The sequence below is a fragment of the Pelophylax lessonae genome, assembly GCF_965119305.1.
Source record: "Pelophylax lessonae genome assembly, chromosome: 9".
In the NCBI taxonomy this organism is placed as follows: domain Eukaryota; kingdom Metazoa; phylum Chordata; class Amphibia; order Anura; family Ranidae; genus Pelophylax; species Pelophylax lessonae.
The window spans coordinates 230,964,883-230,982,959 of NC_138776.1; the positions used below are offsets into that span (position 1 = coordinate 230,964,883).

At 41.2% G+C, this 18,077-nt stretch overlaps 6 protein-coding genes across 6 annotated transcripts; 4 read left to right on the plus strand and 2 right to left on the minus strand.

The window, feature by feature from the left end:
• Positions 1–2,978: 2,978 nt before the first annotated feature.
• LOC309564823 (histone H4) lies at positions 2,979–3,290 on the plus strand (the record flags this gene model as incomplete). Its single annotated transcript, XM_082269506.1, has 1 exon — positions 2,979–3,290. One exon carries the CDS (start codon positions 2,979–2,981, stop codon positions 3,288–3,290), a length of 312 nt encoding a protein of 103 aa, XP_082125632.1.
• Positions 3,291–4,806: 1,516 nt separating this feature from the next.
• LOC309564779 (histone H2A type 1-like) lies at positions 4,807–5,199 on the minus strand (the record flags this gene model as incomplete). The annotated part of the gene is made up of 1 exon (XM_082269461.1): positions 4,807–5,199. One exon carries the CDS (start codon positions 5,197–5,199, stop codon positions 4,807–4,809), a length of 393 nt encoding a protein of 130 aa, XP_082125587.1.
• Positions 5,200–5,523: 324 nt separating this feature from the next.
• Positions 5,524–5,904, plus strand: LOC309564807 (histone H2B 1.1; the record flags this gene model as incomplete). Its single annotated transcript, XM_082269489.1, has 1 exon — positions 5,524–5,904. The coding sequence occupies one exon, from the start codon at positions 5,524–5,526 to the stop codon at positions 5,902–5,904; it is 381 nt and encodes a 126-aa protein (XP_082125615.1).
• A 3,168-nt stretch (positions 5,905–9,072) lies between these two features.
• On the plus strand, positions 9,073–9,483 carry LOC309564756 (histone H3.2; the record flags this gene model as incomplete). The annotated part of the gene is made up of 1 exon (XM_082269438.1): positions 9,073–9,483. The coding sequence occupies one exon, from the start codon at positions 9,073–9,075 to the stop codon at positions 9,481–9,483; it is 411 nt and encodes a 136-aa protein (XP_082125564.1).
• Positions 9,484–10,440: 957 nt separating this feature from the next.
• LOC309564733 (uncharacterized protein) lies at positions 10,441–11,097 on the minus strand (the record flags this gene model as incomplete). Its single annotated transcript, XM_082269416.1, has 1 exon — positions 10,441–11,097. The coding sequence occupies one exon, from the start codon at positions 11,095–11,097 to the stop codon at positions 10,441–10,443; it is 657 nt and encodes a 218-aa protein (XP_082125542.1).
• Positions 11,098–15,166: 4,069 nt separating this feature from the next.
• Positions 15,167–15,479, plus strand: LOC309564841 (histone H4-like; the record flags this gene model as incomplete). Its single annotated transcript, XM_082269526.1, is given in 2 exon segments — positions 15,167–15,199; positions 15,201–15,479. Coding segments are annotated over 2 exon segments (312 nt in total).
• Between the last annotated feature and the right edge of the window lie 2,598 nt (positions 15,480–18,077).

Genomic DNA, 18,077 nt, shown 5'->3' on the forward strand with positions numbered 1-18,077 from the left:
CTGAATTAGCCATTTTCAAATCTTCCCGCTTGAATTGTGAAAAACGTTACAGACAAATAACCAGTCCCATTATAACACCAAATCCCACACTGAGAACTGAGATAATCAGATGAGATATGTATCCAATAAATATCTGTAACACTTTATTTTCAGGCAGATTAATTGATTAGTACGGAATAAACAGAAATAAAATTGGAAGATTATTGAATAGTGTAAAGCATTTCCATATGATCTCAGAATGCAGAACCCCCCCCCCCCCCCTTCCACTGCTACATACAGAACATGATAGTGAGATGACTCCTCTCATAGATCTCTACCTTTCTATATGATGGGAAATAAAGTATTACATGTTTCATTATCAGATCTGTATATGATCGGGGAACTGACCGATAATTAATGTTTCATCTTTCAGACATGACATGTAGCCGTTACGGATTCCCCCCTACATCCTAAAATAAACAAAAAGTGAAAGGGCTGGTAGAAATCTGTAGTAATCATGACACTGCCAGATAAATATATATACAACGAATCAATAAACACAGTTGTTTCATTTCAGTCTCTTATTTGTAAATAGAAATCGGAAACATTTTAACAATGTGTCTAAGTAAATTAAATTCTCTGCAGATCATTGAATGGCTGTGACCCCGCCCCTTCCATCAGTCTTCCATCAGGTCAGTTTTTTCTTATAAGCAAGAATGCAGGCCTTTTTTTCTCCTCAATATATTTTATTGTGAATAAAAAGGTAATTCAAAATAACAAGAACAGAGAAAAATAAAGCAGTAGTGAGACCGCAAGACTATCTCACTGCAGGAGAAGTGACATTTTATCCAAAACAAGAAATGCATGTAGATGCAGATATGTAGATGTTAGTAAACATGTCAAATGACTTTATTGGACAATTTCCTACTTCTAACTTCTATAAAGGACTGTGTGCTGTCCGAGGTGATATTGTGATCAGATTTGTATGTAGCTGATACTTTGTACATATTTTGTGTCATTTACCTATCAGGCAGCTTATGCCTTTATCTATGGACATCGATCTGCTGTTGATGATGGAAATAGATACCAATAGACAAAGATACAATGTTTAGTTTTTCTTGCTTCTCTCCCCCATTGTGTTGTGGGATAAAAGCTCCGTGATCTTCCCAACGTGTGATTTGAGATAAAGTAACAATGTAAGGCGGGAGATTGTGGAGGATGTTTTATTGTAAGAATGTGTGAGTGCGGCATATAGATGTTTAGGAGATCTGATTGTAGGTTTCCTATTGTGATCCGGGTGAGGGAACAACGTGCTATATATTTATTTATTTATATTTGTTTATATCGTATTTATGTGTGAAGGAAGGATGTGGTCTCCTTACAGGGACTGGCTGTCATTTTCCTCCATCCTTTGATCTCCAGAAGATATTCAACAGCATTAGAGATCATTGAATATTAAATACCAAACAAACATCCCCCATCTGAAAAGGAACACAGATCTCAGATCCCCCTTCACACTCCTTGGAAGGAAAAATACATTTTATTATCGGAAGAAAACGCCCAGAACTGTGATTGGTGCAATGTTCGCATTGTATAACTCATATTTCCCGCCGGAATTCTATGGAACGTTCCAATTATCTCAGATAGAATAATCCCACACTAAAATCTCATATCTCTTCCTCCGGGAACATCGATCAACCGTCCTCTGAATTGTCGGGCAGTTTATCTAACCATGAATAATAAATACGTTAGAAATATAAATGTCACATTTCTTTCAGTCTTTTTTCTTTTACTTCACAATACAGAATCCGCCCGGCTAGAGAATGTTTCCTATAGAGATCAAAGAAAAGTCTACTGAACAAGTATTTTCTGGGGGGGAAACGGAGAAAGATCTCAGAATACATTTCTTTGAAATCCTTATAAGAAAGACATTACTGGCTAAAGAAGGAAACGCCCACATCTCTGATTGGCTCAGATTTTATATTGCTCTGTTTTGAATTTGCCGCCTGAATTGTGAAGAACGTTACAGAGAAATAATCAGCTCTATTGTACCGCCAAATCCGACACTGAGATCATCAGATGAGACATATATCCGAGAAAATTAACATATACACTTCTGTATATGATCGTGGAACTGGTCGATAATTAGTGTTCTGTCTTTCAGAGATGAAGTAGTTACAGATTTCCCTCATATTAAAACCAGAATAAAAAAGTGAAAGTGTTGGTAGAAATATGTAGTAATAATGACACTGCCAGATACATATGTACAATGAATTAATAAAACAAATGTTTCTATTTTATCGGTCCCGTTTTGTAAATAGAAATAGCAAAATATTGACAATGTTTCTAAGTAAGGGAAATAAATATATATATATATATATATATATATATATATATATATCATCATGATATGTCAGAAAAAAATGTACAGTGGATCAATAAAGGAAACATTGCGCTTCTGATAAATTACACCCGTTTCTATTCAGTAAAACATTTAAAAGCTTCTAAATAAATTAACTTCTCTGCAGTGTAATAAATGACTGAACCCCGCCCCCTTCTCAGCATGTCTCCCATCAGGTCCGCTCAGCCTGTGAAATGTCTGAAGATGTGTGTCTTTGTTTCCTTTTCACAATATTTATAAATTTAAATTATATGAAATTACTATGAACAATTTCATGAAACTGGTTACTTTGTTTCTGGTAATAAAGTGTTAAGTTTCCTGTTCGTGTAATCTCCAGGAATAAATCGAAAATAAATGAGAAGAAGGAATACATGAATCTTCTGGAAATGTATTGCTGTGTATGTAATGCAACATTAATGTATCTGAATATAATATAATGATTAGGAGCCTTATAAATGAATAAGATTATCTTTATTTTGTATGAATGGTGTGACTCCGCCTCTTTCGCAGGAAGGTTTCCATCTGGTCCGCTCAGGCTGTATATAAGGAGGGCGGGCAGACAGCTGATCTCAGTCTGTCTTTGTAGCAGAGAATCATCATGTCTGGGCGCGGTAAAGGAGGAAAGGGTCTGGGGAAAGGAGGCGCTAAGCGCCACAGGAAGGTGCTCCGGGACAACATCCAGGGCATCACCAAACCCGCCATCCGACGTTTGGCCCGCAGAGGGGGTGTCAAGCGCATCTCCGGACTCATCTATGAGGAGACCCGCGGAGTGCTCAAAGTCTTCCTGGAGAATGTCATCCGCGATGCCGTCACCTACACCGAGCACGCCAAGAGGAAGACCGTCACCGCCATGGATGTCGTCTATGCCCTAAAACGCCAGGGCCGCACTCTCTACGGATTCGGAGGCTAAACCCTGACACCCACCGCTTACCCCACTTCACCCCAACAAAGGTCCTTCTCAGGGCCACCCACCTTCTCACACAAAGGGCTGATGATGATTCATAACTCAGAAATGTAATTTCTATATATTTATCGTGTAACAATAAGAACTTCCGCTAATTGTTTCAGTAAGAAATTGAATGGAGCGATGTCTGGCTGCCCATACACTCTGCTAAACATAAAGCAGATTGAACAATAGATGTTAGAACAGGACAATATTATATGTGGAATCTTATTGGGCGGTCAGTAGATCTATAGGAGATTGTACAGTCAGCACTCAGGGTGGTGGAGCCGATTGCTGAGTCAGGAGAATAGATCATAGTTTATCCTGGAACTGAACCTAAAAATGTATATTTCATTATGAAAAGAATGGAGATCACTAATACTGAGATGATTCTAGAAATAGAATGTTTCAAAGATGGAATTTTTGTGAACATTCCGATTGTAATACAGGAAGAAGAAATCTGTGCATCTGCTATATGTACAAATTGTATATCAGGCAGAGGGGAGATATAGTTCTACACAGATCTGATAATGAAACATGCAATCCTTTATTTCCCATCATATAGAAAGGTAGAGATCTATGAGAGAAGTCCTCTCATGTTGTGTGTGGGGGAGGGGGATTCTGAGGACTTTAAATAATGTAAAACATTTTCATATGTTCTCTTTTCTTTCATCTTCAGATTCCATTTGTAGTCATTCCTCACTAAGCGGTGAAAATAAAACTATGAAGTGTTGATATTTCTCGGATAAATGTCGGATTTGGCGGTATAATAGGGCTGATTATTTCTCTGTAACGTTCTCCACAATTCAGGCGGGCAAATTTAAAATCTGAGCCAATCAGAGCTGTGGGCGTTCCTTTCATCCGCCAGTAATGGCTGAGGATTCTGTAGTAAAATCAAACCCTAAAACAATGTAACATTTCAATGCTTATAAAACTGCCTGGAAGCAGAGGGTGACCGTTGATGAATTTTCCCCGGAAGGGAGATTTTATGTCAGATCAGCCAATCAGGGAGGATTGTAACTTTCCATGCTATTCCTGCGGGAAATTTGAGCCAATCACAGTTCTGAACGTTTTTTCTTCCTTTACAGGAGAATCCTGACTTGGATGATATTGGAGATCCTTGGGAAGATGTTTTGTTTGGTAATTGCTGATTTGTAGAATCCATTCAGCAGGAATAAAGGATGGGGAATGACGAGGAGTTCCTGGAGGGAGATGAGAACTTTAGAAAGGAGATTCTCCAATAATGAGTGGAAGGCTCTCTTTAGATGTAGGAAATGTTCTCACTACAAGTCCCCGGTATTAGAAGGGTTAATAAGCAAGTTGTTTGCTTTTTAGAGGTATTTGTAGGAATGAAAAACTTTTCCTACTGAGTGATAGATGTGATTTGTTGTAAGACACAGAATGAGGTATGAGGCTCTTTGTATGTAGTTGTGGGTGGCTCTGAGAAGAGCCTTTGTGTTTGGTGAGGAAGAGGAGTTGGGGATTACTTGGTCTTGGCGGCCTTGTGGCTCTCGGTCTTCTTGGGCAGCAGCACGGCCTGGATGTTGGGCAGGACTCCTCCCTGGGCGATGGTGACGCCCCCGAGCAGCTTGTTGAGCTCCTCGTCGTTGCGGACGGCGAGCTGGAGGTGTCGGGGGATGATGCGGGTCTTCTTGTTGTCGCGGGCGGCGTTGCCGGCCAGCTCGAGGATTTCAGCGGTGAGATACTCGAGAACAGCGGCCAGATAGACGGGAGCTCCGGCCCCGACCCGCTCGGCATAGTTACCCTTCCTGAGCAGGCGGTGAACACGACCGACTGGGAACTGCAGACCAGCCCGGGACGATCGGGTCTTGGCCTTAGCCCGAACCTTTCCTCCTTGTTTACCGCGGCCAGACATGATTCTGTGATAATGGAGTTCTCAAAGAGATGTGAATGGCTGGAGCCGCTCCCTTTCCTGTTATACTCTGAATGATATGACGTCTCGCCCTGTGATTGGCCACGTTTGAAGCCAGCCAATAACCTCTAGGTTTGTATCTAGACCAATCGGTAAAAGAGGTAGGAAAGCATGACGTCACTCCCCATCACATGGCTGAGTCCTCCAATAGAAGAGTGAGGAGGGAGGAGGCTCATTTGCATAGGACCGCCTATATAAGCAGCACATGAGGGCGGCGCCAGTACACTTTCTCTTCTCAGAGCGGAGAAAACATTCTTATCCTTGATCATGCCTGAACCAGCCAAGTCCGCCCCGGCGCCCAAGAAGGGCTCCAAGAAAGCCGTGACCAAGAGCCAGAAGAAGGACGGCAAGAAGCGGAGGAAGAGCAGGAAGGAGAGTTATGCCATCTACGTCTACAAGGTGCTCAAGCAGGTCCACCCCGACACCGGCATCTCCTCCAAGGCCATGAGCATCATGAACTCCTTCGTCAATGACATCTTCGAGCGCATCGCCGGCGAAGCTTCCCGCCTGGCTCATTACAACAAGCGCTCCACCATCACCTCCCGGGAGATACAGACGGCTGTCCGCCTCCTCCTGCCCGGAGAGCTGGCCAAGCACGCCGTCTCCGAGGGCACCAAGGCCGTCACCAAGTACACCAGCGCCAAGTAATACCCTTCCCCCATCCATCACCCCAACAACACACAAAGGCTCTTCTAAGAGCCACCCACAGACATCACAGCAGAGCTCTACTCCGATCTTTATGTGTTTTGTCATTAAGGAAGTTAATTAATTTTTAGAAAATAGAAAACTTTTCTCTTTAAATTATCTTTAGATAAGTACTGTAGATCGCCTAGACTGGGAGGGGAGTGGATCGAACCTTCCTTCTATTCCCATCCTGATTCTAGATTTATTGTGGAGATCTATCTCCACTTTCTGCCTCTATACATTCCCTATTCATCGCCTCGTAATGCACACACACCCGACTGTTCTACCAGGAATCACCACAAGGCGGCAGAGCTGAATAAACATGTATATGCCGAACTCACACATTCTTACAATAAAACATCCTCCGCCTTACATTGTTACTTTATCTCAAATCACACGTTGGGAAGATCGCGGAGCTTTTATCCCACAACACAATGGGGGAGAGAAACAAGAAAAATGAAACATTTATCTATTCAATCAGCCCAGCCAAATCTTTGTCTATTTGTATATATTTCCATCACCAACAGCAAATCGATGTCCATAGATAAAGCCATAAGCTACCTGATAGGTAAATGACACAAAATATGTACAAAGTATCAGCTACACAAAAATCTGATCACAATATCACCTCGGACAGCACACAGTCCTTTATAGAAGAAGACAATTCTCCAATGAAGTCATTGGACAGCCTGCCATTACAAGGAGGGGGAGGGGACTTCCCCACATTCTGCGCAAAATTCTAATAAATTACAGCATATAAAACAGCCAAACGTGGCGTTTTGAATGTTTCCAAGCGCAGAGGAGGGGTTTGGGGTCTTTTAGACCCCCAGATCCCTCCACAAGAGTACCTGTAAAAAAAATAATAATAAAACATATGTATATATATATATATATATATATATATTTTTTTTTTTTATTTATTTTAATGTACGAAAATATCGGTTGATATTTACCGATATGCGATGACCAAACTATCGGTATCGGCAATAAAAAAAAAAAAAAAAAAAAAAAAAAAAAAAACTATAACGGTCGATCACTAGTTTTAAGAACAAAATGTAACAACAGGTATAATTTTTAAAACATTTTGTGTAGTTTGGTGCCTAAAAAGTCCATAAGAGTTCACTGATCAATTTACTATTATATTTGGGATGTGGCACCTTTTTATGCTCGCATTCACAGCACCACCCTGTGAGGAGGCCTTTATTCCCTAGCTCCTTTATTACTAACACTTTAAGTTTTTAATCTGCTAATGATGATTCATCTATAAATGTGTAGATATTAGTAATTGTGTTAAACATGTGGAATGACGTAGGAACATTTTTCTATTTCTAACTTTTATAAAGGACTGTGTGCTGTCTGAGGTGATATTGTGATCAGATTTGTATGTAGCTGATACTTTGTACATATTTTGTGTCATTTACCTATCAGGCAGCTTATGGCTTTATCTATGGACATCGATCTGCTGTTGGTGATGGAAATAGATACAAATAGACAAAGATTTGGCTGGGCTGATTGAATAGATACAATGTATCGTTTCTCTTGCTTCTCTCCTCCATTGTGTTGTGGGATAAAAGCTCCGCGATCTTCCCAACGTGTGATTTGAGATAAAGTAACAATGTAAGGCGGGAGATTGTGGAGGATGTTTTATTGTAAGAATGTGTGAGTGCGGCATATAGATGTTTAGGAGATCTGATTGTAGATTTCCTCACCTAAGATTGTGACCCGGCTGAGGGAACAACGTGCTATATATTTATTTAGTTATTATATTTGTTTATATCGTATTTAATGTGAAGGAAGGATGTGATCTCCTTACAGGGACTGGCTGACATTTCCCTCCATCCTTTCATCTCCAGAAGATATTCAGCAGAATTAGAGACAGAGAACTGTGATTGGTGAAATTTTCACATTATATAATTCAAATTTCCCGCCGTAATTCTATGGAACGTTGCAATTATCTCAAATAGAATAATCCGACACTAAAATTTGACATCTCTTCCTTCGGGAACATCGATCAACCGTCCTCTGAATTGTCGGGCAGTTTATCTAACCAAGAATAATAAATACGTTAGAAATATAAATGTTCATTTCTTCCAGTCTTTTCTTTTACTTCACAATCCAGAATTCGCCCTGCTAGAGAAGGTTTCCTATAGAAATTAATGAAAAGTCTACTGAACAAGTATTTTTTTTTTTTTTTTGGGGGGGGGGGGACGATTAACGATTTCAGAATGCATTTCTTTAAAATCCTTATAAGAAAGACATTATTGACTGAAGAAGGAAACGCCCACAGCTGTGATTGGCTCAGATTTCAAATTGCTCCTTTTTAAATTTGCCGCCTGAATTGTAAAGAACGTTACAGAGAAATAATCAGCCCTATTATACCGCCAAATCCGACACTGAAACCTGAGATCATCAGATGAGACATTTAACCGAGAAATCTCATCAATTCTTTATTATCAAGAAGATGAATAGAAATGGAATGTGAAGATGATTGAATAATGTAAAACATTTCCATATCTTCTCTTTTATTCCAAGTCCTCAGAATGCAGAATCCCCTCCCCCATTGCTACATACAGAACATGATAGTGAGATGACTTTTCTCATAGAACTCTACCTTTCTATATGATGGGATAGGAAGTATTACACGTTTCATAGAAACCTTCATTAGAGATTTTACCTGAAAATCAAATCTAAACTCTGACACCTTACTGATCACTAAGAAAAAAACGACTTTATAAAGCCAGAAATTATTTCCGATTCAATAAAACATTTCCCGATGATCCTTCCTGGGCAGTTTATAGTAAAATTGTCCTTTAGTGGATTTCACAAAGCATTTCATCTTCACAATATTTCTAATGTCTCCTATTTCAGGAATGGCGCGCACAGCTTTCCGGGCAGGTTCGGGTTAATCTGCCCCATGTGACCTCTTGCTGGGAAAGCCCCGCCCTACTGAAAGCTGAATCACACAACTCAGTCATTGGCTGATTAGAGCTCTAAGAAATAGTCCAATTAAACCTAAGAAGGCGTGGTCAGCACTAACCAATAAACGCGGAGCGCGGTCTGTATAAATAGACGCCGCACAGCCCGTATTCTCACACTTCTGTTCCGTCTGGAGATTAGAAGAGTTTTTCCGCCATGGCAAGAACCAAGCAGACCGCTCGTAAGTCCACCGGAGGGAAGGCTCCCCGCAAGCAGCTGGCCACCAAAGCCGCCCGCAAGAGCGCCCCGGCTACCGGCGGAGTCAAGAAGCCTCACCGCTACAGGCCCGGCACCGTGGCTCTCCGGGAGATCCGCCGCTACCAGAAATCCACCGAGCTGCTCATCCGCAAGTTGCCCTTCCAGCGCCTCGTCCGAGAGATCGCCCAGGACTTCAAGACCGACCTGCGCTTCCAGAGCTCCGCCGTCATGGCTCTGCAGGAAGCCTCCGAGGCTTATCTCGTAGGACTCTTCGAGGACACCAACCTCTGCGCCATCCACGCCAAGAGGGTCACCATCATGCCCAAAGACATACAGCTGGCACGCCGCATCCGCGGAGAGAGGGCCTAAATACATTCTTATCTCCCTCCATACTATCTCTACAAAGCACAAAGGCTCTTTTCAGAGCCACCACATCCGCCTCACAAAGAGCTCCATACTACCTCATCACCCCTACTACATGCTGCCAATCCCCGCTACTACATTTCTACACCCCTACTACATGCTGCCAATCCCCGCTACTACATTTCTACACTTTCCCGGCCATCAGCTTCACTGCATTTCTCTTTTCTCTCCGCTCCGATCCTCAGTGTGGAAGTAAATCTCATCTGTAACATTTCTAAACCGATCCCAGAGAAATTCACATTTCTCATCTATAAAGGAGATCCTTTTACCGATTTATTGTCCCCTAAATACAATGGAACTCATCTGTAACATTACTAACAATTACAGAGTAACAATTCACACTTCCTCAATATCTTCCCTAAGAGATACATTGGGACAATATTTAACGGTAAAACAAATCACTTCCTAGGAACAGATTGAACAATGTTTGGATTCTCTCAGGAGACACATTCTTGTATTTTCTAGAAACGTCATTTCTTATTCCAAACAGAATCGCTAGGAATAGTGCTTAGAGATCTGAGGATCGATCAGCCCATAGAGGAGGATGAGATCTCACGATCATTACAATGATTCTTCTTAGAACGTTCATAATGGCCGCATTACATACTGAAATATCATGTGTGGCTCTGTTAGGAGGAGGTAAGTGTAGCTCTGTTAGGAGGAGATGGGTGTAGGTAGGTGTAGCTCTGATAGGAGGAGATGGGTGTAGGTAGGTGTAGCTCTGATAGGAGGAGATGGGTGTAGGTAGGTGTAGCTGTTAGGAGGTGGGGTGTAGGCAGGTATGTGTAGCTCTGTTAGGAGGAGGTGGGTGTAGGTAGGTATGTGTAGCTCTGTTAGGAGGAGGTGGGTGGCTCTGAGAAGAGCCTTTGGGGGGTGTAGATGGAGATCTCCGGCTGCTGGGATTTATTTCTTCTTCGGAGCGGCCTTCTTGGGCTTGGCTGCTGTCTTGGCTTTGGCCGCCTTCTTAGCCGGACTCTTGGCGGCTTTTTTCGGTTTGGCTGCAGCTTTGGGCTTCTTGGGGCTCTTTGTCGCCTTCTTGGCAGCTGCAGCCTTTGCCGGTTTTTTGGGGCTCTTGGCCGCTTTGCTGGCCGCCTTCTTCTTAGGGGACTTCGCCGGCTTCTTGGGTGATTTGGCCGCCGGTTTCTTGGGGGACTTGGCCGGCTTCTTAGCAGCAGCCAATGGCTTCTTGGCGGTTTTCTTGGCCTTGTCGCCCTCTTGCTGCTTCTTGTTGATCTTGAAGGATCCGGAGGCTCCATGTCCTTTCACCTGGACGAGGTTCCCCTTGGTCACCAGCGCCCTGACGGCGATCTTCAGACGGCTGTTGTTCTTCTCCACATCGTATCCTCCGGCGGCCAGGAGCTTCTTGAGGGCGGCCAGGGAGACCCCGCTGCGCTCCTTGGAAGCGGCCACGGCTGTGACGATGAGATCGGACACGCTGGGACCGGACGGCTTCTTGCTGCCTTTCTTCCCTCCTCCGGCTGTCGCCTTCTTAGTCGCCTTCTTCTTGGCGGCGGGCTCCGCTGGAGGAGCGGCGGCTGGGGCGCTCTCAGTCTCCGTCATGATTCTCAGGGAGTTTTTAAAACAGATAATAGAAACATCATTCTGGGATGGCGCTCTGCCTTATATACAGACGTTCTGCGCCGCTATTGGTTGATATAGAATTTGTCTTCTGCGCTGCTATTGGTTACACCTTAAACACGCCCACTAATTCTTATTTCAGTGTTGGAGAATCTTCTCTCTCTTCTTGTGTTTCCCCGTCAGAGAGATAAACGATTTTAATATGAAATGGAAGGATGGCCGATCTTTATCGGGGACCCGATCTGCTCACTGGACTGTCACTTATCGATCTCTCACTTACCGCTCTCATCATCTGCTCAGGAGGCTGAACACAGAGGCTGCAAACACCTCCAACCTCCTGAGTGTGTGTCTCATTCTTCCTTCTACCTGCTTTTCTACACACATTCCTATCAGAAATCAATCTTCTCACATCTCCAACTACAATCATCTTCACATTACATGAGTGAAGAGAGAAGATCAGGAAACATTTCCCTCCAACACACAAATCTGCTCGTCTATAGCTGAGTAGAAGGAGCCTGGAACAAAAACATCAGCCGGGGACATCAGATCCCTGTGTGATGTGATGGGAGAGATTGTTAGAGATTTCGAAGGTGTCAGTACATTAAACATTACATGTTCTCATCATCTTTGTATCATTTTCTGCTCATCATTACAAATATATTGTCACTGGATATTCTGAGTAACTTTATTAGCACATATTACTACACAGCTATATAGACTACTCAGGTAGAATGTTTCCTTGTATCTAGAATCAGAGGTAACATCTACACATTCCTTCACACGGGGCAAAAAGAGGATGTAAGTAAGGCAGAGGTTGGTGTTAATCGTCTTTATTATTATTATTATTATTAATAATAATAATCATTTTTTATTTATTTTTCCATTTTATTTCAATATATAAAATAAGGGAGGGTTATAATAAACCCCATGAAAAATGTATTTTTACCATCTTTGGTCCCATAGCTAAACGGGGAGTGAGAAGAAATCCTTGCAAAGTGAGGGGATCCCTGATTCACACCAGAACTAGTGTCCAGTGTGAAAGAATTCCACTCTACTACTGTTCCGGTGATAACCCAACATTTGAGATTTTCTTTTACTTTCAAGCTCAGTGAAAATGGTAAACAGGACAGATAGAGAGGGTAAATACCCCCCTCAATGGGGACACAAGCAGAATTAAAAACCTGTCAGGGGGTCCTATCCCTTTCCACTCCAACTAAAATAAAGAAAAAAGTATGTGTCTTAAGTGATCTTTTTTTTTTTTTTTTTTTTTTAAATTATTATTATTACTTTAATTTTGTATTTGATTTTTTTTTTTTTTTTTTTAAAGATGTAAAGGAAACAAAAAATGAAATGAGAAGATACATTCTCAAAGTATAGCATGTATACAAATTGGATTGCTCAGAGAGCAAACAAATATACAATTCAAGAAGTACGGGCATGTAAGCTATTGGTCTGTATATATAAGGTCATGTGGCTATGAATATTTGGGTTGTATCATACCGCAAGTATTTTATTTGCTCTTTCTATTTCAAGAACAAAATGCAATAAAATGTATCATTTGTAAGACATTTTGTGTAGTTTGGTGCCTAAACAGGCCATAAGAGTTCACTGATCAATTTTGCTATTCAATTTGGGATGTGGCACCTTTTTATGCTCGCATTTACAGTACCACCCTACGAGGATGCCTTTATTCCTTAGCTCCTTTATTACTAACACTTTAAGTTTTTAATCTGCTAATGTTGATTCATCTATAAATGTGTATATATTAGTAAAGGTGCTCCTTCTGGACGATAGGAAGATTCAGATGCATTATCCCGCTAAACTCGACATTGTAGAAGTTCTATTCATAGATCTGCTCATCTTCTTCAAAATCACATCACTTGTGTCGCTTTTCAGGTTCCAAATATTTCTTCCAAACCGGTTAAATTCTCGATGATTACTGACACAAGTCTGGCGCCAAGTAATCCGAATCAATTATTTTCTATTTCCAAATCCAACAGATCTTCCCAGAGCCTAAGAAGGAGCCGGACATACATGTTTAGGAGATCTGATCGTATATTTATACACCTAAGATTGTGATCCGGGTGGGGGGACAATGTGCTATAATGACACCTGTCTGTTCAAATTAGAATAAATATATATATATATATATATATATATATATATATATATATATATATATATATATATATCATCTAATTGTTTATATCGTATAAGGAACGATGTGATCTCCTTATAGGGGTTAGTTTTCATTTTCCGTCATCCTTTAATTCTGCTGAATATCCTCTGGAGATCAGAGATCTTTCAGTATTAAATACCAAACAAACATCCCTCATCTGAAAAGCAACAAAAATTTCAGATCCTCCTTTACACTGCTTGGACGAAAAATACATTTTATTATCAGAAGAAAACGTCCAGAACTGTGATTGGTGCAATTTTTACATTCTAAAATTCAGATTTCCCGCCGGAATTCTATGGAACGTTCCAATTATCTCACAAAGAATAATCAGACACTAAAATCTGATATCTCTTCCTCCGGGAACATCGATCATCGGTCCTCTGAATTGTCGGACAGTTTATCTAACCAAGAATAATAAATACGTTAGAAATATAAATGTCACATTTCTTCCAAGCTTTTCTTTTACTTTACAATACAGAATCCGCCCTGCTAGAGAATGTTTCCTATAGAGATCAATGAAAAGTCTACTGAACAAGTATTTTCTCGGGGGGAAACGGAGAAAGATCTCAGAATAGATTTCTATGAAGTAGAGGCTTAAGAGGGAAACGCCCACGGCTCTAATTGGCCCAGATTTCACATAGCTCTTTTTTAAATTTGCCGCCTGAATTGTGAAGAACGTTACAGAGAAATACTCAGCCCTATTATACCGCCAAATCCGACACTGAGACCTGAGATCATCAGATGAGACATTTATCCGAGAAATCTCATCAATGCTTTATTATCAAGAAGATGAATAGAAATGGAATGTGAAGATGATTGAATAATGTAAAACATTTCCATATGTTCTCTTTTATTCCAAGTCCTCAGAATGCAGAATCCAACCCCCCCCCCCCCCCCACACACACACACACACACATACACACTGCTACACAGAGAACATGATAGTGAGATGACTTCTCTCATAGATCTCTACCTTTCTATATGATGGGATAAAAAGTATTACACGTTTCATCATCACATCTGTATATGATCGTGGAACTGGCCGATAATTAATGTTCCCTTTTTCAGAGATGTAACAGTTACAGATTTCCCCCATATTAAAACTAGAGTAAAAAAGTGAAAGTGCTGGTAGAGATATGTAGCAATGATGACACTGCCAAATACATATGTACAATGAAACAAATGTTTCATGTCTGATCGGCTCCCTCTTTGTAACTTTAAAATCAGCAAACTGTTAACAATGTTTCCAACTAGTAAATGAAGAAAGAAAAAACTTATATAAATATATCAAATTATGACATGTCAGAAAAAATGTACAATGAATCAATAAAGAAAATATCTCGCTTCTGATAAATTACATCCGTTTCCATTCATTACAATATTCTAAATAAATGCAATTATCTGCAGTGTAATAAATGACTGACAGCGCCCCCTTCTCAGCATGTCTCCCATCAGGTCCGCCCAGCCTTACACCCAGGAAGGTGAGATGTCGGGAAAACGTGTCCTTGTTTCCTTTTCAAAACAATATTTTATAAATATTAAATTACTTTGAACAATTAAAACTGGTGATTGTGTTTCTGTTATGAAGTGTTAAAGATTCCTTTTCTCCGTGTAATCTCCAGCTATAAATAGAAATACATGATAAGAAGGAATAAATGCATCTTCCGGAAATGTATTGCTGTTGCATTAATGTATCGGCATATAATATAATAATTAGGTGCCTTATAAATGAATTAAATTGTCTTATTTTTTTAATGAATGGTGTGACTCCGCCTCTTTCCCAGGAAGGTTTCCATCTGGTCCGCTCAGGCTGTATATAAGGCGGGCGGGCAGACAGCTGAGCTCAGTCTGTCTTTGTAGCAGAGAATCATCATGTCTGGTCGCGGTAAAGGAGGGAAGGGTCTGGGGGAAAGGAGGCGCTAAGCGGCACAGGAAGGTGCTCCGGGACAACATCCAAGGCATCACCAAACCCGCTATCCGACGTTTGGCCCGCAGAGGGGGTGTCAAGCGCATCTCCGGACTCATCTATGAGGAGACCCGCGGAGTGCTGAAGGTTTTCCTGGAGAATGTCATCCGCGATGCCGTCACCTACACCGAGCACGCCAAGAGGAAGACCGTCACCGCCATGGATGTCGTCTATGCTCTCAAACGCCAGGGGCGCACTCTCTACGGATTCGGAGGTTAAAAAACCCCAACATCCACCGCTTACCCCACTTCATCACAACAAAGGTCCTTCTCAGGGCCACCCACCTTCTCACACAAAGGGCTGATCATTCACAACTCCCAACACTCATTTCTACACATTTATTGTGTAACCATAGGAACTGCCGCTCATTTCTTTTCACTAAGAAATGGAGTGCTGCGATGTCTAGCTGCCCATACACTCTGCGATCTGATTGTTCGATCTGTTTTACGTTTAACAAAGCTATGGAAGAACAGAACAATATTACAAATTACATTGGTTGGGCAGTTGATGCATTGTTATAGTTGATTGTAGAGTCCGCACTCCGGGTGATGGAGCCGATTTTCCGAGCTGGCTGCTGGGTGAGGAGAATATATCGTTTATGTTGAAACTGAACCTAATATTTCTAACGTATTTATTATTCTTGGTTAGATAAACTGCCCGACAATTCAGAGGACGGATGATCGATGTTCCCGGAGGAAAAGATATCAGATTTTAGTGTCGGATTATTCTATCTGAGATAATTGGAACGTTCCATAGAATTCCGGCGGGAAATTTAAATTTTAAAATGTGAAAATTGCACCAATCACAGTTCTGGGCGGTTTCTTCCCATAATAAAATGTATTTTTCTTCCAAGGAGTGTGAAGGGGGATCTGAGATCTGTGTTCCTTTTCAGATGGGGGATGTTTGTTTGGTATTTAATATTCAATGATCTCTGATCTCCAGAAATTATTCAGCAGAATTAAAGGATGGAGGTGTTTGGGAATAGAAAATAATTGATTGAATATTTGGAACCTGAAAGGCGACACAAGTGATGTGATTTGGAGGAAGATGAGCGAATCTATGAATAGAACTTCTACAATGTCGAGTTTAGCGGGATAATGCGGCTCAATCTTCCTATTGGCCAGTCGAATAACGGCGGGAGATTTAAAAGAAGCAACTCTGATCCATTATAGGCGTGGTCTATTAATAGCCAAGAGAGTAAATAATGTCCTGAACTATGAATTATAATGTGATGTGACGTAGGAGGAATGGATTTGGTTGGAGGAGTTTAGCGGTGAGTAGACGATCAGCATAGATAGATTGGAAGTAAAAGAGATGAGAGAGAATGAAGTTCTGTGATCACATTTCCTCTCATTACTACTCACCTGTATTACAAGTCTGAGTGTGATAAGAAGACAAAGTGTTTGCCTGTAGAGTGCACTTTAATTATACAATTTATCACAATAAAATATTACTTGATAAAGAAAATAAATCCAATTATGTCCGGCTCTTGGGTGGGAAACTAATAATAATGACATTTAGTAGAGAAGTACTGTGGGGAATGGATCAAACCGTCCTGATTCTAGATTTATTGCGGAGATCATCTCCACTTTCTGCCTCTATACATTCCCAATTCATCGCCTCGTACTGCACACATACCCAACTGTTCTACCAGGAATCACCACAAGGTGGCAGAGCTGAATAAACATTTATGCCGCGCTCACACATTCTTACAAGAAAAAAGAAGCAAGATAAAAGAAACATTGTATTTATTCCATCAGCCCAGCCTATTTGTATCTATTTCCATCATCAACAGCAGATTGATGTCCATAGATAAAGCCATAAGCTGCCTGATAGGTAAATGACACAAAATATGTACAAAGTATCAGCTACATACAAATCTGATCACAATATCACCTCGGACAGCACACAGTCCTTTATAGAAGTTTGAAGTAGAAAATGTTTCCTTTATCATTGGACATGTGTAGCACCTTTACTAATATCTACACATTTTTTTTCAAATTTTTTTATATCTGTTTTTTTTTTTTTTTTTACAGAATTCTGAGTTTATTAATACAATAGTCTCTATTAGGATGATTTTAGAACCAATGAGGAACAAAGTAGTACCACCCACAGACCATCTTTCTGCAGACATACATATCTTCTGCTCTGTAAGATTTGTAAATCTACCCTAGTTACAGCATACAGTATAGGGAAGCAGGGCAGTGCTGGGTTCTGTGGTTCCTTGTACAGGTGTCAAACAGGCGGCCCTCCAGCTGTTACAGAACTACAAGTCCCATGAGGAATTGCGAGGCTGACAGTTACAAGCATGACTCCCACAGGCAGAAGCATGATAGAACTTGTAGTTCCGCAACAGCTGCAGGGCCACCAGTTTGACACCCACAGGCCACTGTATTAAAAACTCCTCATTTTGCTGTCATCCTCCTGCTCTGCCATCTGTTCCATCATAAAGAGCCATGCTGAAAACATGTGTGTCTATGGTCATAACAGATCAATCATAACAGTTACTTGTCTGGACTAATACAGCTTTGTTACAGGCACTTAGCTCCATATATGGTCTGGACACTTTTGGTGTGATTTGAGGACTGCTGGCCTGGTGTGAATATGGCACGCTGATGTGATGTGGGCACCTCCAATCAAATATGGTCACTTCTGTTGTCATACAGGTACCTCTGCTGTGACATGGCCCATGTCACAGCAGAGGTACCTGTATGACAACAGAGGTGACCATATCTGATTGGAGGGGTGCCCACTAGAGATGGCCTTGCGGTTCGCCCGGCGGTTGGTTCGCGGCAAATTTTGCTTGTTCGCTACCCG